Source organism: Panthera pardus, unplaced genomic scaffold (genome assembly GCF_024362965.1).
Source record: "Panthera pardus isolate Hobbes unplaced genomic scaffold, ASM2436296v1 HiC_scaffold_11, whole genome shotgun sequence".
Lineage (NCBI taxonomy): Eukaryota > Metazoa > Chordata > Mammalia > Carnivora > Felidae > Panthera > Panthera pardus.
The window spans coordinates 76,372,884-76,397,692 of NW_026526666.1; the positions used below are offsets into that span (position 1 = coordinate 76,372,884).

General features: G+C 39.7%; 1 protein-coding gene across 31 annotated transcripts in view; it reads right to left on the reverse strand.

The window, feature by feature from the left end:
* Positions 1 to 24,809, reverse strand: part of MACF1 (microtubule actin crosslinking factor 1) — a 329,250-nt gene that overhangs the window by 120,716 nt on the left and 183,725 nt on the right. For 30 of the 31 annotated variants that reach the window (XM_053897190.1, XM_053897168.1, XM_053897225.1 and 27 more), the window contains 15 exons: positions 22,940 to 23,092; positions 21,483 to 21,637; positions 19,979 to 20,105; positions 19,258 to 19,441; positions 18,667 to 18,836; positions 14,486 to 14,664; positions 13,699 to 13,837; positions 12,982 to 13,175; positions 11,756 to 11,918; positions 10,790 to 10,873; positions 8,092 to 8,199; positions 7,800 to 7,898; positions 5,813 to 5,965; positions 5,419 to 5,507; positions 3,191 to 3,326 (listed from right to left, as the gene is read on the reverse strand). In XM_053897190.1, coding sequence (XP_053753165.1) covers positions 3,191 to 3,326; positions 5,419 to 5,507; positions 5,813 to 5,965; positions 7,800 to 7,898; positions 8,092 to 8,199; positions 10,790 to 10,873; positions 11,756 to 11,918; positions 12,982 to 13,175; positions 13,699 to 13,837; positions 14,486 to 14,664; positions 18,667 to 18,836; positions 19,258 to 19,441; positions 19,979 to 20,105; positions 21,483 to 21,637; positions 22,940 to 23,092 — 2,133 coding nt within the window. Of the gene's footprint in view, positions 1 to 3,190; positions 3,327 to 5,418; positions 5,508 to 5,812; positions 5,966 to 7,799; positions 7,899 to 8,091; positions 8,200 to 10,789; positions 10,874 to 11,755; positions 11,919 to 12,981; positions 13,176 to 13,698; positions 13,838 to 14,485; positions 14,665 to 18,666; positions 18,837 to 19,257; positions 19,442 to 19,978; positions 20,106 to 21,482; positions 21,638 to 22,939; positions 23,093 to 24,338; positions 24,357 to 24,809 lie in introns of those variants that run through there. The other variant, XM_053897192.1, reaches the window with a different exon arrangement.

Here is a 24,809-nt window from a genome sequence, read left to right on the forward strand (position 1 = left end):
AACTGGGGCAGTCTCATGCAGTGGCCACTGTAAGTATCTCCCAAGGCAATGGCTCTTGGTTAAATTAGTTCTGGGAATCAGAAGTAGCAAGTCAAGGAAGGAACAGACTGGGGACCTTTGCCTCTAACCACTAGGAACTTTTCTTCTGGTCCAGGCTAAAATGGGTAGTACAGCCTCCAAGATACACCTACAATTTGTTGGGCACTTAATATATTTATTGAGCACTGATATTTACTTCTCACAACAATCCTATGAAAACAGTTATTTTAATCTTTAGTTTCCAGATGAGAAAATGAGGCACAGCGAAGTTATTAAGTAACTTGTCCAAGATCACAAAACAAGTGAGATTCAGAGTCAAATCAAGGCCTGACTCTAAGTCTCATGCTATTAAATTGCCTCCTCTATCAGACCCAGAAGAGCATGAAGGAAAGGCACAGTAGACTGCATCACACTCAGGAGTTAGGTCCTACGTCCAGTAAAGCAAGAAAATCTACACATTGCCAAAATTACCCTTCCCAAAAAGCCTAAAAATGGCTCCTTCCTGTTTGAAAGCCTTTTATCACAGAATGATGGTATTCAGAAATTTAATCGTTTAACAGGTGCCTGGGTAGTTCAGTCAGTTAAGCGTCCAAGTCTTGATTTCAGCTCAGGTCATGATCTCATGGTTCATGAGATCAAAGCCTGTGTCAGGCTCCACGCTCCAACATGGAGACTGCTTGGGATACTCTCTCTGCCCCGCCCCTGCTCATGCTTGCTCTGTCTCAAAATAATTAAACTTAAAAAAATAAAAAAGATTAAATCATTCAAGTGTTTTGTCACTTACTTTTATTACTTTCAACTTTCTACCTCTTCTTGTTTATGTTCATTATCTTTGTTTCCTAGAGATGATTTTGTCTGCCCCCTTCAGTCAGTATTACTTTCTGATCCTCGTTTAACTCTTGAACTAATCCATGGAGGATTTATCCATGGAGGATGTTGTTGAAGCAACTGCCAATCACTTCTCTGCCTCCTAAATAATGCATTCCATTCTGTCTCAGGGAGAGTAAACTCTGTAAGAGCAGGTATCTGCCCATTCAGTGTCTAAGAACAGTACTGGCAGTTCAAGAAACATTTGTTGAATTAATGAATAAATTGGTAACCAGTAAGGAAATCCTTAAAATCTTTAAACTACTTGCCCCCAGATTTTAAAGGCATGCACTGAGAATTTCAAATTCAATTAGTTGCACAGTATAAGAGACAAAGAATGGAGAGCAAATGAGGGAACACATTTGGTTCACATCCCTAATCTCACTGTATTTATTCAAATAATGGACTAACACATAGAATTCTCACCACTACTTAAAATATTATGTGTTGTTCCCCATCCTCCTTCTGTGTTCTGAACCTAGAAAGTAGTTCCACTTGTATGACGCAAATGTATATTATATGCATTTACCAGGTATTTGTTCTGTAGAGACTGAAGGGAAAATCGCACTAGCATAGGACTCTTTGAGATACATGAAAAATTCCTTTTATAAAATCCACGTAAAGACTGTTCAGAAGCAGACAAGATGACAAAGGAAAAAATTCTTTTGAGAACTTCTAATTTCTTCTGTGAGATTCCTCAAATACTGATATTGAAGAAAAACCTGGAGTCTAGCCAATTGCTAGACAAAGAGAAAAGACTACAGGCTGTTCCTTCCAATACTCTCAGGATTGAAGGACAGGCAAGAAGCACCGAGCCGGGCAATAATCCAGAGAAATCCAGTTCAGCCCCACCAAACAAGGGCATTCTGACCTAAACAAGCAGAGAAAGACAGACGGAGAGGAGGAAAGGAAACGTAAAAGGCTTCTACTTACCAGAGTCGCAGCACGCCTTGGGCAGATAGAGAGAGAGCCTTACGGAGCAGCTCAGCCGCATCGCACACACAGTGTAAGCTTGGGGTTAGCGTCCAGCATGCGACTGTTTGTTTTTTTGTAAAAAAGAACCCCAAACAGGTCGTCCTCTTTTTCCCTTTTGTGCATTTGTGCTTAAACTCCAAAGGGTTAGTGAAACTTGTAAGCAAGGATGTCAGTTAATCAGAACAATACTTCACATGAAACACACAAACAGTAACAGGGGACACATCATGCTCAATGTAGTGGTGCTCAGCAGCTTGTCTTTCTTTCTTTTCCCCCCCCTTTTTTAACCTTTCAAAATGAGAACTGGGTGTTCTCAGCAAGCAATTGTTAAAACTTTTCACATACTCCCTTATATGGTGAAGCAATAAGCCATTAGAAGTGGGCTACCTTACATAAGGATGCTAAACCAGCATATTCTTTCTGGAAAACTACTCTCAAACAAATCATAGCTGGTTCTGTCTTGTGATCTTTATAACTCTAGCTCCTGATGCACCAATTTCATACCCAAGGACCAGAGTCAAAGCATGTTTTGTCTGAATATCATTTTGAGCATCATCGAGACCAAATCTGACAACCACATGAGCTTAAATTTTGACCTGCCCCACATAATTTGGCCATTGCTTCACAACATAGGAAATAAGCAGGCAAACACATATATATCCCAGAGACACATGTATATAATATGGTAAGTTTACATATACACACAAAAATCCAGGAAGAACTCAGGACAACCAGCAGGAACTTGACAATTTTCCTATGGTCTGGGAAGGGAACATGAGTGGGAACTGGTAAAGATGTCACACTATGGAATGACCATGGGTGAGGGGAACCAGCGTCTCAGTCAGTACAACCAATCCACCAGTTTGCTTGGAAAATGAACATTTCTCACTTATTTAGTAGCCATGAAAAAAAATATGGAGGAAGAAGGACATGGCTTTTTCTTCCCAATATTCAGAACTTCTGGCTGTCAACTTTTGAATGACAACGCCATGAAGGAGTAATCTTGCTGCCCTGTGATCAGATATAAGATTTATATTCTCTTCAATTGCGGTCTGCCATAAAATGGCAGAAACAGAAACTGTAAATCAGGTCTACAGCGTTGGCCATAAGTGCCTTCTAGTGTTCTTGACTGACCAATACATCATGGAACCCCAGTAAAGAAACACAAGACAAATGGCTGCTATGGTGAGGTTAAAAATTAAGTCACATTGGTCATGGAAAGCTAGTGAACATGATTCTCAATCAGCAAAGCTGCTTTCATACCATTCAAAAGGTACCTTTCCTATTTGGAGAGAGAAACTAAATGTACCTTTTGTTCTGTCTGTTGGGCCAACTGGCTCTGAAGTTGCTGAAGCTGGTTTGCTGAACCATCACAAAGGTCATGGTAAGCCTTATTTAGGGCATTTAATTGTTCAGATATTTGTTCCTTCTCTTTTTCTGAGAGCCTAGAAGATGAAACATTGAAGCTCTTTTAGGGAAAAACGTTCTCTTCTAAAAATAAAATATTTTAAACAGACAAAAGAGAAAATAACCTCTCATTTACCTATTACCCAACTATCCACCTTTGCCAAGTTTTAGTACCGTACCAGATTTACTTTAGATCTTTTTCATGGAAATAAGACATTACGGATATATTCAAAGTCCCATGTACATTTGTCACCAACCCTGTTCTTTTACCTTTCTCCCTAGAGGTAATCACAATCTTGGATTTGGTGAATTTTGCAACTACCCATCAATTTATTGAGATTTCCTAAGCCCTCCTTAACTCTCCCACTTTTTTCTTAATCTATCATTCCTCCCTACGATCTTCAGTATCTTCTTTTTGTAGTCCAGACCCCACAGTCCATAGTCTCTATTAGCTCCCCGTTATTAGCCTTGCACTCTGTCCTTGCTAATCTGATGAAACTCCTGCCCCAGATCAATAGAATCACTGGACTTCTCTGCTCCTGCCTGCAGGCTAAGTATATCCTGTGTGTGTGTGTGTGTGTGTGTGTGTGTGTGTGTGTGTGTGTGTGTGTGTGTGTGTCTCGGGGTGGGGGGAGGGAGGAGACCCTATGGAGGAGATCCTACTAGTTTCCAGCCTCTAGTGAACCTGAGAGCTTCCTGACAACCTTCTTGGAGGCCCCAGTCAATCCCAATTCCTTTGCCCTGTGAGGGAGCTATCTTCACAGCAAACAACCTTTCAGTCTATTTCAAAAGGAATTGCAGACCACTGGGCACGAATTCACTCACCTTCTGGCTTCACTCCTTACATATTTACCTCCATCCACACCTTTCCTAATCTCCTTTTCCTCAACCCTCATAGGAAAAGCTGTCTTGACTCTGGTCTAGGGTTGTACTTTCTACCCACTGATAAATTGTGTCCTCTCCTATAACTCTGGGACCCCTCTCCTGTTATTATTCAATCTCTTTCTCCCTTTTGGTCCTTGAGACTCAGTCCATAAACATAGCTAAGTTCCTCTGATCTTTTAAGAAGAGGTCTTTCTTGATTGTATATTCTACTCTAATTATTTACTGTATTATTCCTGCCCTTTCCTATGGCTAAGCTTCTTGAAAGAGTAGTCTAATTTTGCTATCACTAACTTCCTCACCTCATGTACTCCCCGTCATACTGAATCTGACATCATGCCTCAACTTTTCATCAGTCATCAAAAACTTCCAACTTGCCAAATTCAAGAGAAACATCTCAGTCTCAGTCTTTCTTGACCTCTGACCACTTTCTCCTTTTTGGAACACTATTCTCTCATAGGTTCTAAAGTATCACTCATAATATTCCCTCTATTTCTATAAGGCTTCCTTTACAGGCTGACAAGTACCAAGACGCCCTTGAACCCTTGTAAACTAATCCATTCATGGTTTCTACTATGCTGATGACTCAGATCTGCATCACTTTAGACTTCTCTCATTAATTCTAAATTTACATACACACCTCCCCATTGGACAACTTTAGTGGAACTATGTAAGGCATAAATTAACATATGAGGTACCTTCTAATACATTCTAAGTATTTCCACTCTTATGTCCTGTGGGCTCTTCAGGTTCATAATGTCTAAGAATAAAGCTGCCTTCTCCCTCAATCCACACCTTCTCGTGTATTCCCTATCTTGGTTAGTGTCATCACCATACATTCAGAGACCTAAGCCAGAAACCTAGAAGTTATATCTGACAATCTTCATTCGTCACCAAACGCTGTAAGTTCATCATCCTTAATAACTTTTGAATTCTTGCCCTTCTCCACCCTCAACATTTCTCGCCTATATTATCACAACAGCCTCTTTACTGGTCTCGGGCCTCCACTTTGTGAATGTATTCTCTGTAAAACTGTTCTAGAAATCTTCATCAACAAAATCTAATCATATAGAAGAGACTCCTCCCCATAGTCAACAAGGTAAAATGCAAACTCTTCAGCGTGAACAATGAGGCTCTTCATAATCTGGCTCTTGCAGGCCTAAATTCTCCAGTCTCCCTGTGACCTTGAGTTTTAGCCAAGTAGATTCAGTCCCCTACATGTGCCAACATTTCTCATTTAATACTCACTTATGACCATGCTTGGCCAAGAAGATCTGTGAGGTTTTAATGGCCTCAGAGACTTGTTCCCTCTTGGTTGTCAGTTCCTCTGCCAGAACCTAGGTGGTAGAAACAAAGAGTATAGCCTCAGAACCCAATAGATCAAAGAATCAAAATTATTTGAAATAACTCTTTAAAAATCCTAGGGAAAAACCTAGCTTAGGTCAGATTTTTATTACCAATAAGCTATATAAAGTTGATTAAGAAGGTAAAGTATAAATAGGATGACTTCTTAAATTTCTTTAAGTTAGGCAGTTAACATTTATTGAGAATATCATTCCTGTGATGGCCCATATGTGATTTGTTTTATTCCATCTAACGCATTCTTACATATTATTAAGAGACAGATGGCTCTTCTACTCACCTGCTGTTCTAAAATAGCTTTTTCAATGTCCGTTGATTCTTTGGTCTGGGATGAGGTAGCTTTGCTTTGTGTGTTCCTTGCTAGGGTAGACACCCAGCCCAAAAGTTCTTTAACCTTCTCCACATGCTCCTGCTTTTCCTCTTCTACAACTTTCTAGAACAGGAATTAGAAAATCAGTATCTTGGTCAATGTCTTATTAAACTGGCCTGACTTCTGATTTCCTAAAATAGAGACACAAAAGTTACCTAAATCAGTAGGAAGCTAAAATAACCCCAAGATAAATATAATTTACCCAGCCTAGAACATTGTTCATAGGTGCTTAACTGTGTGATACTAGTAGCCAAATTCAACATATCTAGGTTAGCACCTTTCTAAAAAAGAACAATTTTTTTAACGTAACGTATTCAATAATTATTTACTGATATTTAAATATCCTTTAAATATAGCATCTTTTTTTCATGATTCTTAGATTTACAGGTAAAGAGAATGAAGTCTACAGAGATTAAGTGAGATAGTTATGACATAAAGGAAGTTTTTTGCTAATTCGCATAGGCAAAAATTGGTATGAGTTAGTATTTCCAAAGCGTTTCTTTTATAAAAGTGAGCAACATACAGAAACTTATTTTGCAAAGACGTAGATTTTTATAAGATTATATACTCATTACAACAAATTCACATAATCTGAAGTGCATAACATATATCCCTTTAATCTCATTCCCCAGAATTTTGGTGTCCACCTGGCCCTTGAACAACACAGTCACTGGGTGGGTCCACTTATACACGCATTTTATTTTATAAATACAGTTCTTACATAAATGTATTTTCTCTTTATCATGATATTCTTAACATTTTCTTTTCTCTAGCTTATTTTAAGAACACAATATATAATAAATCTCTTTCATAATTTTAACAGTTTCATAGCATCCCATTGTATGGAATTTGTATGTTTCCAATTATTTCCCATTAACAAATTATGCTTTATTAAGGATCTTTGTTCATATCTCCTTTCTTCATATTCACAATATATCTATAATGAAGACACTTGGAAGTGGGAGAGTTGGACATTATACAGTCAATCCTCATTATTCAAATTCCATATTTGTGAATTTGTTCTACTCACTAGAATTTATTTGTAACTCCAAAGTCAATACTTATAGCAATTTCGTAGTCTTTTCCAGATATGCCCAATGTTCCCAGCTGAGGGTGACACTGTACCTTCTCGTTCCAGCTCTTATACTATAAACAAGTGTTGTTTTCACAGTCTATTTAGTATCATGTTTTTTTACAATTTTTGTTGGTGATTTCACCATTTAAAATGGACCCAAGCAGGGCACCTAGGTGACTCAGTTGGTTAAGCGTCCCACTCTTGATTTCGGCTCAGGTCATGATCTTGCAGTTTGTGAGATCAAGCCCTGCATCAGGCTCTGCACTGATGGCACAGAGCCTGCTTGGGATTCTGTCTCTCCCCTCGCTCTCTGCCCCTCCCCCACTCATGCTCACGCTTTCTCAAAATAAATAAACTTAAAAAAATAATTGATTTATTTTAAAAATAAATAAAATAAAATAAATGGACGCAAGCACAGTGCTGAAGTGCTATCTCATGTTCTTAGGCAAAAGAAGGCTGTGAATGCCTTACAGAGAAAATGTATGTTAAATAAACTTCATTTAGGTGTGAGGTACAGTGCTCTTGGCCTGAATCAACAAAATATATTAAATAAGGTATTTTTAAACAAAAACACACATAAAATAAGGTTATGTATTATTCACTGACAAAAATGTGTGACCAGAGGCTCACAGGAACCTAACCCTGTATTTCCCCTAAGTGTAAGAGTGCAGTATTCCCTAATGTGGTGTGCATAGTAACTTCACAAAACACGACTACTGTGAATAATGAAAATTGGCTGTGTGTGCACTTTAAATTTTGCAAGAGGAAACACAGGATTTTTAATTCTATTTTCAAAATGATTTAGGACCCAACCATCCTCACCTCCTCCTCCTCTAGTCGCCGGAGCGCATCACTGATGTATTTTACATGCTGAGTTGTTAAGGTCACCAGAGCTGTGTAGCGAGTCCTCAAGTCCATGAACTATGGTTCAGAAAAACAATTTAGATAAATTATCTGCCGGAAAAGTATATTTAAATAGTTGAAAATGAGAGGAAGTTTTCATGAAATCACGTGCTCAACAGAAAGGTGAACCCTAAATCAAACTGTCAGGGCCCCAACAAACAAATCTTTCCTTAAGGGAAGACAGTGGCATGTCCTTTCCCCACCCTTTCACCTCTTGCGTGATGGCATCTGAGGAGGAAAGCATGCGACGGCGCTTGCCAGGGGATTTCTGCTGTGATTCCACAAATGCCTTGTATGTCATCAGTTGCAATTCATAGTCCTGGGAGAGGAAGACATTTCACCACATTTACACATACTCATGCAACATAACTCATGCAACAGAATCATAGTATTTCATTGCTGGAAGGCACTTTGGTGATCATTTAAACCAGTGATTAGCAAACTTTTTGCTTAAAGGGCCAGGTGGAAACTATCAGGCCATACGCTCTGTCCTAGCTGCTCAACTCTGCCACTGTAAGGGAGGACAGCTGGAGACAATCAGTAAATGAAGGGGTGTGATGGTGTTATAAACCATCATGGATGGACACTTGAAAGCTGAAGTTCATAGAATTTTCATGTGTCATGAAGTATTCTTCTTCTTTGGTTTTTGGGGTGTTTCTTGCCATTTCTCATGGGCCACGGAGAGATAGTATGCAGGCTCAATTTAGCCTGTGGGTCATAGTTTGCTGACTGACCATCCTCATCCTCTCATACATTGGGAACCTGAGGCCTAGAGACAGGAAGTGTGTCTCCCTGATTACTCAGTGGGTGAGCAACAGAGAGATCCTAAACCGATGCTCTTCTCATGTTGCTGTGCTATGCTGATATCGCCTCTGCCATCCTGAGAGTGCTGTCCTCATCCAGGACCCCTTCCTATCACATACGGATGGGTGCCAGGGAGCCTCTTATTACTCTCCTGCCTTTACTCTCTTCTCAGTTTCTTTTCTATCCTGCCACCAGAATAGCTTTTCTAAAACACAATGATGATCACTTCATTCCTCTGTTTGAAAGCTTTTAATGATCTAGAGCAGAGCTTCTCAAATAGCAACATGCACATAAATCATCTTGGGGATCTTGTTGAAACTGAGATCCTGATTTGGCAGGTTAAAGATTCTGCATTTCTGACAAGCTCCCCAATGATACTGATGCTCCTGATTCTAACACCCCATTTTGAGGAACAAGAATAGAAAGTAAAGCCAAGAGAACTGAACAAGGCCTTTCATAGGCTGGCCTCAACTTTCCCTTCTCATTTTCCACAGTCACTGCTTCTTATGTACCACACACCATCTAGCTATGTCAGAATATTTGCTATTTCCTCCTATAATCATTATATTTCCATTCCTCTGTGCCTTTGACTATGCAGTTCCCTTGGACTGGAATGCCCTGCTTTTTGTTGCCTACTTAGAAAACTCTAGGCAGGAAAAAAACACGGAATGAGTTCCTTAAGCAGCCTAGAGCAGCAGTAAAAAAAAAAAATATATATTACTATTACTACTACTATAATAGTACAATATTAGTAATAAAATGGTAACAATAATAAAAGCAGGTGCTACCATTTACTGAATGTATCTTAAGTTTGAGACAATGTCCTATGTATACACTATCCCAGGTAATCTTTATAACCATTCAGTGAGGTACTGATTCCATTTTGTAGATTTAGCAACAGGCACCCAGAGAGGCTAAGTACTTGCATAAAGTTTTAAGCCTAGAAAATGGTGAAGCTAGGATTTAAACTCAATTCTCTGTGATACCAAGTCTTTAGTTATTAACTAAAGAAATGGGTTCATTCATAGAATATTTGTTGAGCAACTACTATTACCTATCATTGTTCTGAGTGCTATATGCATAGTGGAGAACACGTTAGAAAAAACCTTGCTTCCTTGGAACTTACATTCTAGTGGGAAGGAACACAATAAACAAATAAATATATAATAATCTCAGGTCATTTTTATTTAGAGACGTTATCAGAGAAATAGGGAAGGGGGACCAGATCATGCATGGCCTCATAAACTATGCACGGCTTTAAATTTTTATTATGAGTATGATATGAAGTCACTAGACAGTTTTAAGCAGGTGAGTGACGTGATTCAATTTACCATACTTGAGCTATTGTAAGGTGCACATCTCCCCGACATTTTAGTATCTCTAAAATTAGAATGTGTCTTACAATCAATGGTATTTGCAAAATTAGCAGAATTTCTTCTTTTTTGGTAGTGTATAAGATAATGGTGTGGCTTATAACTGACAATGTCTGAGATTCGGTGACATGCAGTATGCTCTAAAAAGGTGGGTCTAGCTACTACGTGGGAAAATAGCCTATGGGGCAGGCTGAGCAAGAGATCAGCTCAGAGGATTAGAAGAGTCTAAGGAAGATTCCTCACTCAGATGTGAAACAGGGAAATGGGGACAGGTGGGTGGGTAACAAGAGATAGATCAAGGACATATTGGAAGATGAAGCCAAGCTGTTCACAGACAGAACATAAAGTTTAAGGTAAAGAGAAGATTTAAGGGTAACTCTTGGGTTTTTTGCTTCAGCAAGTGGGAAAATGGGACACTCCTGAAACAGGCAAGACCTGAGAAGTACATGTGAGAGGAAATCCAAAACATTCTGTTTCTGACATGGCAAGTTTAAAAAAACCTGTGGATCATCCAAAGTGTGATTCCTTGAATCAGAGCTGATGTCTGGTACTACTCTGAGCATCCTCAAATGTAGGGCCATGAAAAGTACACATGTGCATTAACTGGAGAATTGGGCCAGCCCCCACCCCCGCAGAAGCGCTTACTTGTCCAAAAGCAAACGCGACAGTGACAAGGGAGATCTTTCTCTGCTAGAGATCATTTATATGCCTTTGGGGATATGGTAGAATTACCTTTACAATAGTGGAGTATTGCTGGGAAAATTTTTGACACTGGTCCAGCTTTGTCTGATTCTTCTCGATTTCTGCAAACAGATCCTGGAAACCAAAGTATCACAACATTACCATTGTCCGCATTGTCATCAAAACAGCTGATCATTTATTATGTTCTAAGGCAGATTTCAAATCTTAGCGACATCAGAATCACCTGTGAGGCAATCACTGTCTTGCCAGGCCACCTCCAGAGCTTCTGATTCGGTAGGTCTGGGTAAGTCTGAGAACTTGCATTTCTAACATGCTCTCAGTAATGCTGATGCTTCTAGTCTGGACTCCACACTTCAAAAACCCTGCTCTGCAAATTTTACATGTATCCCTTCATTTAACCTTAACAACAATAACTTTATGAGTGAGATAGGTTAAACAAATAATGGACTATGTCCATTTTATTGATGAGGAAGTAGAATGCTGAGAAGTTAAGTAATTTGGTCAAGGTCTTATAGTGAGTGAGTGAGCCAGGACTGGAATCCAAGCAATTTAACACCAGACTTCATACTCTAAACTGTGATGTTAAACAAGATAAACAACAAAACACTAACAAGTAAAAACCACTTTGAATAATTTTTGTCCAGTTACATCTTTCCTGGTTTTCCATGCCGCATGTTCTAATCCTAGTAAAATCAAATGCAGTATCAAGAAACAAAATGAGTCAAGATAATTTTAATCTGTCCACCTATGGTTTCAATATATAGTCTCTGAAACTCAGGTTTCAAAGGGACCTTACAAGTCTGTCTGGCCTGAGTGCAAAACCAGTATCATCTTGAGACCATCTTGCTTGAACTATTTTCAGAAGAGGAGTCTCAGAATACCTTGCTATTTGGGGGAAGCTTAATTGCTAGCTTTTCACCTCCTTCCATGATGAACTAACTCCTCCCCACCCCCCGCCCCCGCACACAACTTTCACCATGCTACTGCTACACTCACCGTTTGCTGGCTAAGCTGCTCCGACAGCACTCTGCTATCCTCTGCCTGGCCTGGCTTCATCATTTCCTGCTGGGCAGTGGTTTCCTCAATCCATTTGATGAGAGTTCCATGGCAGGCTCTGTAATCTCCCAGAACTTCCTGAATACTTTCTAGCTCAGATTGGCTGGAGGAGCATAGGGAAAGAAACTGCCATTAGACACCTTGGTACAAACACAATAAAGTAAATGGGGCAATTCCCTCCTTATCCCATTCTTCCAGTTGGGCTTGATCACAGAGGATTCGTCTATTTTGGGGAAACAGTAGTACAATACCAACGGAGACCTATGCACGTAAACAGTGCCCTGTGGGGTGAAAGTAAGTAGAAACCAGTTTTGCATGCTAGCCCTGGACACTGCTTTGGAGCCTGGCATCCCATGATGATCCTTGTCAATTTTTTTTACCTAGGCTGCCAAGGATCACCAGGATTGCCAATAAGATAGTGCTGGCTGTACACTTCTGCCTCCTGATGACAGAGTACCCGTTGGAGTACCACAGTTATGATTTAGGAATCACTGTAATTTCTTGGGGAAAGATGGGTGAAAATACTAACTTTCAGTTAATTTCAGGAACAGTTTCTTATATTACTTTTGTGAGTCCAACCAGACTTGGGATAGTAATTCAATTACAGAGTATCAATCCAAACTTTTGAGTTACTATAACTCCTCCCTCTCTGTATTTGCCTATCCAGCCTAGCCTCAGTAAGGTAATTTTGTCTTTCCTATTCAAATCAGACATCAGAAGCAGGACTTCAAGTAAAAGAAATAAAAACCACTGGATTAGCAAATGAAAGTGGAAGCAAGAAATTCTGCAAAGCTCCACTATGAAAAATGGCTCATAGTTGGATTCAAAACTAATAAAACAAGAACCAGAACTCAAGATCTAGTCTTGAGAAAAGATTATCACCCTTCCAGTTTATATCCCAAAACATCACTGTCATCATGGCTTAACTAGATAAAAACTGGTACAGGAGAAGCATCGCTAACAGGACCATCACTGCTTCACCAAATGCAGCCTCAGGTCTGCTTTGGGGTTGATGGTCCCAATTTTCTGTCATTCATCTTGTCCAGAATTCATTTAATCTGCACCCTCCTCTATCACATCCTGCCTTTAAATAAGAATGTACAGCTTTCTGTTTAAAACCTAGTCCCTGAATCCTAATAGGAGAAAAGGGTGAGGCCACCACTCACCGGGTCTCGAGCTGGACAATGACCCGGTGCCAACGTTCCCGCAGCTGGGAGCCTTTCTCCTGACAGCGCTCCAAATCCAGGCTTCGCTCTGGAGTCAGACGACTCAGTTGTTCTGCCACTGCCTTGGCCTTGGCAATTTCCTCATCCAGGACTGTAAACACTGAATTCTTGTCCTTCACGTCACTAAGCCAGTGCTATAAAAGGACAAGTACAGCAACAGGTTAAATATATTCTATGCCAAAAAGGACTCAGACTAAGGTAGCAAACAAGAACATAGCCTATAACTGGCTCCGTGTTGTATCTGGGATTCACAAGCCAAACTCTATAATGTTTGCGCTAGAAATGCCTCCACAGTCCTCATGCACACAGGGAGGCGAAGGGCAGGCAGTACATTACAGAGATGTGCAAAGAATTAGTGTTTGAAACTTGGCTATCTAATTTAGAAGTGTAACTACTGATTGTATCTGATTTAGCTGTGATTTTACGGAAATCACAGAAAATAAAACAGAAAGGCAGTCATTTATTTCCCTTTCCAGCTAGATATATTTCTCAGTCCCAACTTCTTTGGATCCACATTAAAATATATTAAATATGCTATCCTGCCCAGTTTAAATGCAAATTTAAATCACTGTCATGCTGTCCAAAATTGCATTTCTCTGCTAACCCAAAGCAATGGATATGTTAAGTCAAGCTCCTACGAAACTCAGAGCAACCAACCCGTAACGTAGACCGATGAGACTCCAGAGCAGAGAGATCTGCTGGTACTGCTTCTTCTTGACTCAGCTTGATTTCATAACCTTTGACCAAGAGTTCAGCATCCTGGATGCTACGCACTATAACATCGATTGTCTTTAGCCTGTGAGGGGAAGTTCACCTTCGTTAACACACACACTTTAAGAGCTTGGCCACAGACTTGGAGCACTATAGAGAGGTTCACAAGATGTACTGCTAAAATCAGTTTTACCATTACTAGATGATGACAGGGTTTTATAAAAATAAGAAAGCATGATATATGTGCTGCCAATTTCAGCCAATTCAAAATAAAGTTCTAGGTGACACTGGGACACACACACATGTGGTGGACTCATGGGAGAAATGACATAAGGCCAGAAACCCACTCAACACTGTGAAGAGTCTAAGATCTGTGACTCCTCAAGGTCATGGATGGATAGAGGGAAAATCTTCAAAGACTGTATTTAGCTTAACTGAAAATTTTAAATTTTCATTGTGTAGTGTCCCTTCTTTTTTTCAGAGCTATCTAATCAAAGAGAAATACTCCTAACAATGCAAATCCATCTCTCTTTCTGTATCACTGACATTTGTTTGCTGCACCCCAAGGAACCCACTCCAGTTACTTGGAGCGAAAGCCAAGGTCTCTCTTCATGGGTACATGCTCTTCAAGATCTGCAACCTCTCTGGATTGTTTGTGAAACACTCCAGGCACTTCCCCTTCTCATTCCAATGAAACCATTGCCCTCTGGATCCAAACCTGCAGCCTACTCACTTATTCAGATAGACCGTGGAGAGACCATACACATGGTCCATTTTCTCCACCAGCAGATTGAGTTCTGAGCGCAGAGTTGGGACACTCGAACCAGATGGAGACTGATGGAGAAAGCTGTTGCATTTCGTGGAAACAGTATCCAAGTCTGACCTCAGTTGCTGTAAGTCCTCTTGGGTACGCTGTCAGGAATAGGACACACAACAAAGATGGAGACAGAATTGAACAAAGAAGTAATAGCAAAATACTGCAAATAAGCTAAATGCCCATATATGGGAGACTAGTTGAATAAACTGTGAAACAGCACTGAAGGGGGAGAATGGGAAGAACACACACAAGTATTTCCTGAACACAGTATTTGGACTATAGACATATGTGCAGGCTAAAGACAAAAGGAACCATAAATAAACACTGAACTCCCGTTAGTAGGTTTGTGGAATTTTTCTAGTAGCATTGACTCAGCAATTCTAAACCTACTCATCTCTACATGCTAGAACTGAGCAATAACATAAAGTAGGTTTCTCAGTCTTAGGGAAGGAAGTTACAAATATGGAAACGAGAAAAGTTAGAATGAGACCTGTGGTGTTGGTTTGGAACCAAATGGAGACAGATACATATGAATTCACAGTTATGTCTGTGTGTGTGTGAGAGAGAAAAATTGATAGATAAATATATTGGTCTACTTTTGTGATACATTTATGTGAATATAATGATACACACATCTATACACATATATGTGTATACATATAAGTATGCATGTGTGTAACATTGGGGTGTGCCTGTATGTGTGTGTGCATTATGCATTTGTAAGTATGTGTTTTTCTAGCTCTATCTGCTGAGCAGGCCTAGAAACAATGACACCCCAATAATAATGAGCATGCTTATATGTAGATCTTGGTTTCTAAATAGCATTCTCTACCTAAAGGAAGCAGGACTCCTTGGAGAAATGGCTGATTCCAGGGTTAGGGCTGGCAAAGGCAAGATGAACCTGAAATATCTCATTTTGTTAAGAAATAAGAAAGCACTCAAAGAATAGTGGGACATGTTAAAATGCCATAGATACCAGCTTGAAGGGGCTCTCAATAGCCCCTTGAGAAATTCTGACATCAAAATAAAGACAGTAACAACTTACAAACCATTAACATAAGAATCCATAAGTCCATACTGACATAAAGAATGAAGAAAGGGGACACGTGGGATGCTTAGTCAGTTAAGCGTCCAATCCTTGGTTTTGGCTCAGGTCATGATCCCACAGTTTTTGAGAATGAGCCTCACATCAGGCTCTACACTGACAGCAGGGAGCCTGCTTAGGATTCTCTCTCTCCCTCTCCTTCTGCCCCTCTCCCACTTGCTCTCTCTCTCAAATAAATAAATAACTTTATTTAAAAAAAATTTTTAATGTTTATTTATTTTTGAGAGAGAGAGAGAGAGAGAGAGAGAGAGAGAGAGAGACCATGAGTGAGGGAGGGGCAGAGAGAGAGGGAGACACAGAATCCAAAGCAGGCTCCAGGCTCTGAACTGTCAGCACAGAGCCCAACGTGGGGCTCAAACTCACAAACGCAAGATCATGACCTGAGCCGAAGTTGTACGCCCAACCGACTGAGCCACCCAGGCACCCCAATAAATAACTTTTAAAAAAGGAAGAGAGGAGGGCATAGAATAGAAATTTTAAAATGTAAAAGGAACAACAGAATTAGATAATCACCTTTTGGTAATAGTCATACTAATAATTAATTCAGTCAAGAATCAACACTAGTTGCTAAAAAACTAGTTGGTGAAAGTGTGATGTAAAACAAGATATTTACATGGTCTCCAAGTATCCCCCCACAACATGCGTAGTAATTACAAAGGGGAAAAGAGCAACAAGCAATACAAGTTATCACCAGTAATGGGACAAATCAACATCACATGCTTCCTGATATCATGTGCTGAGGACACACAATCATTTCTGTGGTATTCCTGCCAAAAATGTGTAACCTATATCTAATCATGAAGAAACCTCAGATAAACACAAAGAAAAGAATAGCCTACAAAATAAATGATCTGCACTCTTCAAAACGTTAGGGGTGGGGTTGGGGCGCCTAGGTTTGCTCAGTTGGCTAAGCATCTGACATTGGATGAGGTCATGATCTCACATTCCATGAACTTCAGCCCCTCATGGGGATCTCTGCTGTCAGTGCAGAGTCCACTTTGGATACTCTGTGTCCCTCTCTCTCTGCCCCTCCCCCACCTGCACGTGCATGCAGGCACACTTGAAAATAAACATTTTAAAAAATGTTAGGGTCATGAAAGATGATAAAAAGTTGAGAAATTATTTCAGTTTAAGGAAATTTAAAGAGACACAGCAACTAAACACAATGTGTGATAGGTACTGGATTGAGTCCTATACTAAAAATTTGGAGGGGGTGGAGAATACCCAAAAAAGGCATTATTAAGTCAACTGATGAAATTTTAATAAAGTCTTAGATAACAGCATTATATCAATGTTCATTTCCTGATTTTAATCATTGTCCTGTGGTTACATAAGGGACTCCCCTTGATTTTTGAAAATGCACACTAAAGTATTTAGGGGTAAAAATGTATCTTGTACAGAACTCACTCTAAAAAAGAAGAAAAAGATTATTTAAAAAAATTTTTTTAATGTTTATTTTTGAGAGAGACAGACAGACACTGCAAATGGGGAAGCAGCAGATAGAGAGGGAGACACAGAATCTGAAGCAGGCTCCAGGATTTGAGCTGTCAGCACAGAACCCAACGCGGAGCTTGAATTCACGAACCGTGAGATCATGACCTGAGCTAAAGTCAGATGCTCAACTGACTGAGTCATCCAGGCACTCCAAAAAAGATTATTATGATGTATACATATGTAAAAAAAAAATGACAAAGCAAATACAGAAAAATGTCAACATTTGGGGAATCCAGGTGAAGGCTATATGAGAAAAGAAAATTTCTGTATAATGAAACTACTTCAAAATAAAAAGTTAATGAAAAAAAAAGGAAGATCCTTTAGAAGAGCTGAATATTAACATTTCTTAGAATGTTCTATTTTGCTGGGACAAACAGATTTCAGGTGACTACAGAAAACTAGTAAGTTTCAATATGAAAATTACAGGTTTATATGATATGCTTCGTTCAGGCATATTAGATCCTTCTTGGCCACTGAAAATTACACTGCCCACTCATCCTCTTCTTTACGCTTTGGAATAATTGAGAAGGGTAAGAAAAATCACTCCTAATTTAGCCAGTCCTTTCCATTCCTTCAGGCTCCCAGGTCAAATCTAATATTCTTTTCTTTTTTTTTTTTTTTTTAATTTTTTAAATGCTTATTTAGTTTTGAGACAGAGACAGAGCACAAGCAGGGTAGGGGCAGAGAGAGAGGGAGACACAGAATCTGAAGCAGGCTCCAGGCTCTGAGCTGTTGGCACAGAGTCCGATGCAGCGCTCGAACCCACGAATGGTGAGATCATGACCTGAGCTGAAGTCTGATGCAAGACTGAGCCGCCCAGGCACCCCCTATACTCTTTAAAGAGCTCTCATACCATCCCAAGTAGAAATGGTCTAATAATACTCAAACTTCCTATAGCAATGTTTGCTTAGAAATCTGTAAATATCCTAGGTACTATCTTATGACATCTCTTATACTCAAGTTTCTAATTGTGACTTCAACCTTTTATTCTTCTTTAAACTATGCTATAAGCCCAAAGCAAGGACTTTGGCTTACTGTCTTTACATACCTATGAGCACATAGCAAAACAATTAATATTTGCTGCTTTTACTTCAGAAACACTGCCCTACATTTTGATGGCATTTTACTTTTTCAGGAAACGCATTATAGTTAAGTACTATATCACTTAACTTCCAAAGTTTTCCAAAACTTTGAGCAGACAGTAACATCTCTACTACGCAGTCTTAAAATATGTAGCCCAAATGTAGTGCTTAGAACAATTTGCCAGTCAGTTTGCCTTCCCAAGTGTGTAGAAAACTAATCAATATTCAGCGACACACTGGGAGTTGAAATCATGCTTTGCCACAGGTAAAAGGCATTTATAGGCTGCAGGGAAGGACTCTTGAGAAGGAATGCCATGAGTCTATTGTTTTATGTCTTAGGCTCCATATTGTCTTGACGCCCATTCACTCTGAAAGCATGTGCACTGCAGGCAGCACCCACCTTGCTCGATGCTTACCTCTTGCTCCGCGATCCTTAATGCACTATCCTGCCGGGCATCTTTGTCAGTCCTAGAACTGGCTGGAGACTGAATTCGTTTGATCAGCCGCTGTTCACACTCCTCCAGGCGTAGTCGGATATTCTTCAGCTCTGAAATGTACGTCTTGGCCACAGTTTCTTCTTTGTCCTCTGTGAATGCACAAGTACAGAATACCATTAACCACCACAACAGAAATCAACAAACCTGAGAATAATAGATTCACCCTCAGACAGAGGGCAAGAGGCCTGATATTCCACAAATGAAAGTAAGGCCTTACATGGGGGGAAGCTTCTGCCTGATCCTAAATTCCCTGCATTATACACTCATCGTTAAGGATCTAAACATGTTATCTCCACAAGAAAATGTGACAGGCTGATAAGCAATGACAAATAAGGCCTCTTCTTCCATGATCTAATTTTCAGAATTCATCTCTATAAGTTTTTCCCTATCTCAAGTTTTTAGCAACTCAAATGGTAAAAAGGTGGTACTTTCTAGTCTATATGAAGGGTCCAGCAGCACCCTTCAGGGCTCTCATTCCACCATTCCTCTCCCTCTTGCCAAGGCACACACCATTCTCTATGGACTTCATCAGGTGCTGGAAGTGGGTTTTACAAGCCTCCACCTCCTCTTCCAAGCGCAAACGATCAGCCACTGAGAAGAGCAGAGAGTCACGGCTATCCTGCAGAAAGTCTTCATAGTGGGCCTGGAGGTTCTTCATAACCTGGTGGCACTCCCCTGGTGCTGAGGCTCGAAGCTAAAGAGAGACACAGAGAGAAGGAAATAAAAGAAATTTCAACAGAATGGGAACATAATACCTTCTCCCTTTTTCCTTTTTATTGATGTTTAATATATAGACAAATCAGCTGCACATACCGTAACTGCAAACATTTGTTTTTTCACAAAAAGAACTTGTCCATGTCATTGGCATTCAGATCAAGAAACAATATTACTAGCACCCAAGAAGCACCCACTGTGCCTTACTGTACACAACCCTGACTAATGGTTAATTCACCATTATTCCTGTACAACATACATTTATACAAGAGCTGCAGAATGAGAAGAAGCCTTTAGTTGGCCAAGAAAACAGGAGATCTTGTTTGTTTTCATCAGTAATTTCCTTAACCATTCAGGCTGCTGTTTTTCGTTCCTAGGACCCCCTAATTCTGAAACATCCCTGACTCCACTTTACTCCCTTTGGGTGGGCAGGAGTCTTACAGTAATGAAAAAAAGTTCCTTCTGAAAAAAGCTTGCCAATAGGATGTGAGCCTGAGGGAAGGCTTTTCACAATTACCTTTTCCAGGTTCCAGGTCTTTACAAGGTCAAGGTCCTTCCGCAGATAGTTCCAGGAAATAAGGCTTTTGGTGTTAACATGTAGCTGATGCCAAAGGGCCATCACTTTCTGGTAAGACTGTTCGACCCTAGAAACAATAGAGAAGCTGGCTGTGGCTATTCTAAAACCTGAGCTCCACATTAGAGACCTTTCAGGGGGAAAATGTGATTGCTTTAGCAGAACTGGATTTATATGCTGAGCAGAGAAAGGCAAGTAATCAAATACTAACAACACAGCAATCTTTAGAACCAAATTAATTGACATAGTCAAACAATTTGGACTTACAACGGTATTATGAATATGATGTCAGCACGTTTAGCAGTCTTATAAATGTTACCTGTATATATAATGATCACGAGAAGTCAGAGAGAGGGTACACCCGTGAAGGTAAGTAATATAGAAAAGTAGAGATAAAATAACCCCGTTTGGAATTGTTGAAAAACGACAATCCATATCAATGCTTAAAAATACATTACTGTGGTCTATATATTCACAAAACTGCTAAAATGTTTAAAAGTTAAGAACAACTTAAAAAGTTATCTGGCATATTAAAAACAAAAAACAAAAAAAGAACTGCAGTGTGAAGGACCGGAGAAGTTTTTTTCTAAAGCATCCTGTGCCTGATTCAATCTCAACTTCTGGAAGACTTACAGACTCTAAACTCTCGTATACACAGACATATTCAACACACACATTACCTTGAATTTCAAATTAAGAAATGTGACATATAAGAATAGGATAGAAAAGTAGAAGCCAGGACTTCACTTAAATAGGAGACTTTAAACCCATTTAGTTTATCTGCTCCCTCTCCAAAAAACCCATTAAAATTTCAGTGACGTCAAAATAAAGGATTGAAAATAGCGGGCTTAGGAAATTAGAATTCTGGGGTGGGGGAGGGAATAGCTGGTTTTTATTACAAGCTTCATGGTGTAATTCAGTTTTTAAAAATATGTATGTAGGGGCGCCTGGGTGACTCAGTTAGTTGAACGTCTGACTCTTGGTTTTGGCTCAGGTCATGATCTCACAGTTTGTGAGTCTGAGCCCCACCATCAGGCTCTGTGCTGATGGCATGGAGCCTGCTTGGGATTCTCTCTCCCTCCCTCTCTGCCCCTCCCTGGTTCTCTCTGTCTCTTTCTCAAAATAAATGAATGAACTTAAAAAAATATGTATGTTACTTTAATAAAATATAAAGAAGAAAATTAACTGTCACTACAAAAATCAATCTTCTGAGAGTTAACTGTTTATGATCAAGAATGATCACTGAATTGAACATAAGCATTTACTGAAAACCTACCATGTAGCTGCAAGCGCAAGACTTGCTATCTTAATAGTAGGTCTTTCCCAAAAGAAACTTTAAAACTTGGCTGCTCTGTTTAAGATTGCAAATACAGATTCATCCCTCCATCAATTCACTCAAGCCAAGCAGCACATGTGGCAGTCCAGAGTGGCCCCTGAACCAAGTTACCTGCTGGCCATCTCAATGGCATCCTTATTGGGTGAGGGGATAAGGAAACAGACCGATGGCACCATCGCCTCATTCCCTGTGGGGCTGATCACTTTCCATTTGGTCCTCTGCGAATTATCTTCCAACACACACTCATCATTCTTGCAAATGGTGATCTGAAGAGACAAACTTGTAAGTTATTGCTAATGGATAAACCGACAACCTGTATGATGTGGTGCCTGATCCCAAAGCTATGAAATCCTTAAGAAAAAAATCATTTTGGAGATCTGACATCCCTTAGTGAGGGTTCCTGATTTTGATGAAGAGATAACCTTATATAAATATACAACACAGGAAAGGTTGAGACATCAAAGAAATCAAGGAAGGAAGTGTTTGTTAAATGTTTATTACAGGTCAAGTAACCTAGTATATGAAAGTTCTAAGGAGACTGTCTTAAGACCTCCAGAAACAATCTCTCTGCATCTACAGCCATTAGGGCAAAGGTTAAAGGGACATGAATAATCACAACTTTGCTTTTGTGATGATACTTCCCTCTTCCTCCCTTCTTGTCATCCCACTCAAATCCCTTGAAAAGGCTTAAGCATTTAGGAATCATCAATTCTTTCTCTTGGGAGACAAGGAAACAACATCCTCATCCCTATTTTATAGACAGAAATACTGAGACACAGAAAAGTGCCAGAGAAGTTCATTCTTACGCATTACAAATATTTACTGAGCCTATTATGTGCCTGGAATTTTGCTGGGCCACTGGATGTAAGAATGGTAAGATGGTAAACTAACAAACATGGCTGATATTCCTCATATTCTGGTGGGGGTAAGAGTTATAATACTGTATGTCAAATGCAATTTACCAGGGAATGCATGGAAGGGACATGACCCAGTCTTGCCTAGAAAGGTAAAGAAGGATTACTCAGGACCTTGAAGCCACATAAGGAATTTAGGCCATCTAAATAGAACTAGGGAATTGTTCTTTTTTTTTAAGATCATTCTGGTAGAAGAATAGAGAATGCATTGATTGGGGAGGCTAATGCCATTATTCAAGTGAAAGAAATTATGGTCTAAATCAGGGTAGTAGCTGCAGGGACAGAAAGAAGTACATCTAATCTAAGGGATATTTATTTGCAAGTTGGTATTGATTTGGTATGGCTACTAGTTGTGGGGTATAAGAGAGGAAAAGCCAAAGATATGGCTCAGGGGCTACAAAGTATCATTTCTGACATCACTTAGGAAATCGGGTGGATGATGATACCAATCACAGAGGCAGGGAGCAGGTCAAGATTGTAGAGTCTGGGCTTTTTTTTTTTTTTTTTTTTCCTTTTTTAAAAGAATGTTTAAGTTCTAATGAAAAAATCAAAAATCTGTAACATTAGACCTTTCTCTATCACACCCCTAAACTGAAGGTTTTGCTTCTCCCTCCCTTCCTTCTGGAGCCAGAGGTACCCTTTCCACCTCCTCACCTCTATCTGCCGATAGTCACAGATGGCCTTCACAGAAATGGTACTCTTTAGCACGTGGTCAGGACTGCGTGGCTTTAGCTGAACAATGGTTTTTGATCTCCCAACAAGACTGGCAACGGAACTCTTGGACTGTATAAGCTGCTCCTTTTCATCCTACAAAGTGAGAAGAAACACAAAAAAGACATTAATGCTGCTACTCAGGGTGACTGAGCCAATAAAGAAAACTGAGTGCTCCACTCCCTCAGAGAATGTCATTTCTCAGTTAAGTAGGGATCCTTGGTGGAGCCATCTTAGAAACACAAAGATAAAGAAAAAAGGAGAGGATATTTGTCTTCTACCAAGTGCTTTTATACTCAAATTGTTCAGCTTTCTCCCTGTGCCCTTTTCAATGAATCATGAAGCCACATGCAAAAGTAATGAAAACACAAAAACAAACAAAAAAAAAAGAACTGCCAGCTGCCAAATACAGCTACACACAGCTAACAAGGGATTTCCCCAAATAAGGTTCAGAAAGCATGGAATTTAAAAACAATAATAACAACATTGCTGTCGCTATTATTATTATTATTCGCTTTCTTACTGGCAGAAGCCAGTTCTTGCCTTCTGCTTAGGAGAAGCTAGAATTGTCCTCTTTAAAGAATTTTTAAATAATCATACCTCCCAAGCTCTACTACTAATATTTCACTTTCTTAAATTGAGTCAAACTTTCTAGAGAAAGATCTTAGCTCTTCCACCAACAGTTTATAAAGCAATGCTGTTGGTGGAGACACGACAAATGATTCAGGGTTTACCTTTTAGGGTCTTGCTGTGCCATGCTCATGTAAATTTGAATGGTTTGAAAGAAGTATCATGCAAAATTGAAACTCTCAAGTCTCTGCAAACCCAATTATCTTAAAAACTAATGAACTTCCTGTCCACAAAATTGGTAGCAATGTACTACCAATTGTGTTAGAGAGTAAAAGATAACTTTCATGTATTACCAGGATGTGTCAAGCCCATTTTGAGGTATATAAAGTCCTTAGAAGAGGACTTTCTTAGGATGGAAGTAGATGTGATGAGAGTAAAGAGTTAATAATGTTAAGAAATGCCATTAAAGAATTAAGAATATGCAAGTAAAGAAAAAGAAATGCTTAAATAAACTACCTGTGCCTGTCCCCGGGAGCATGATTGGAAGAAATACAACTTTAACTTATTAGTTAAGAAAGAGGAATGGAATATATCAGGGAGACAGCCACACTGTTCCGTACTTGACAGCTGGTCTACCCATTTCCGTTTCCTTGCAATAAAGATGTCAATTTCTGTCTAACCCACAGCCAAACATCTCAAGCTCCAGAGACCAAGTGCTCAGCGTGGTAAAAGTTCTGAAAAGAACCAGAAGCCATGACAGATGCTCCCGAACCTGACGGACAAGCTGAGGAAAAGCTGAGGAGCAGACCCAGGTGACTTCATGCCCAGATGACGCCGCCAACCCGATGCCCCTGACCTGGAGAGGAGGGAACAGAGCAGCGACCCTCGAGAAGAGAAGATATGACAACAATTGCAGAGAAGTTACCCTAAGACAGGAAGGTACTCTGTGGAAGGGAGGAGATAATAGCCAAGGATTATTATATTCCTCCTTCAAACTTGAAGTACCTCCAAGAGAGACATTCTAGAGACAACATCTAAAAAGTCAGGCTTTTATCCTTCATTCCAAGTTCATTAAATTAACAGATTGTTGGCCCGGGTAAAACACTGAATGTGAACCCATTCATAGGTTAATAATACCTGAAAGTGTAAAAATAAATCAATAAATAATCAACTAATGTTCACAAATACCCAACTTTCACCTACAAAAATGTTTTGGGTTCTCTGGTTCTCTTATTTTTTTTTT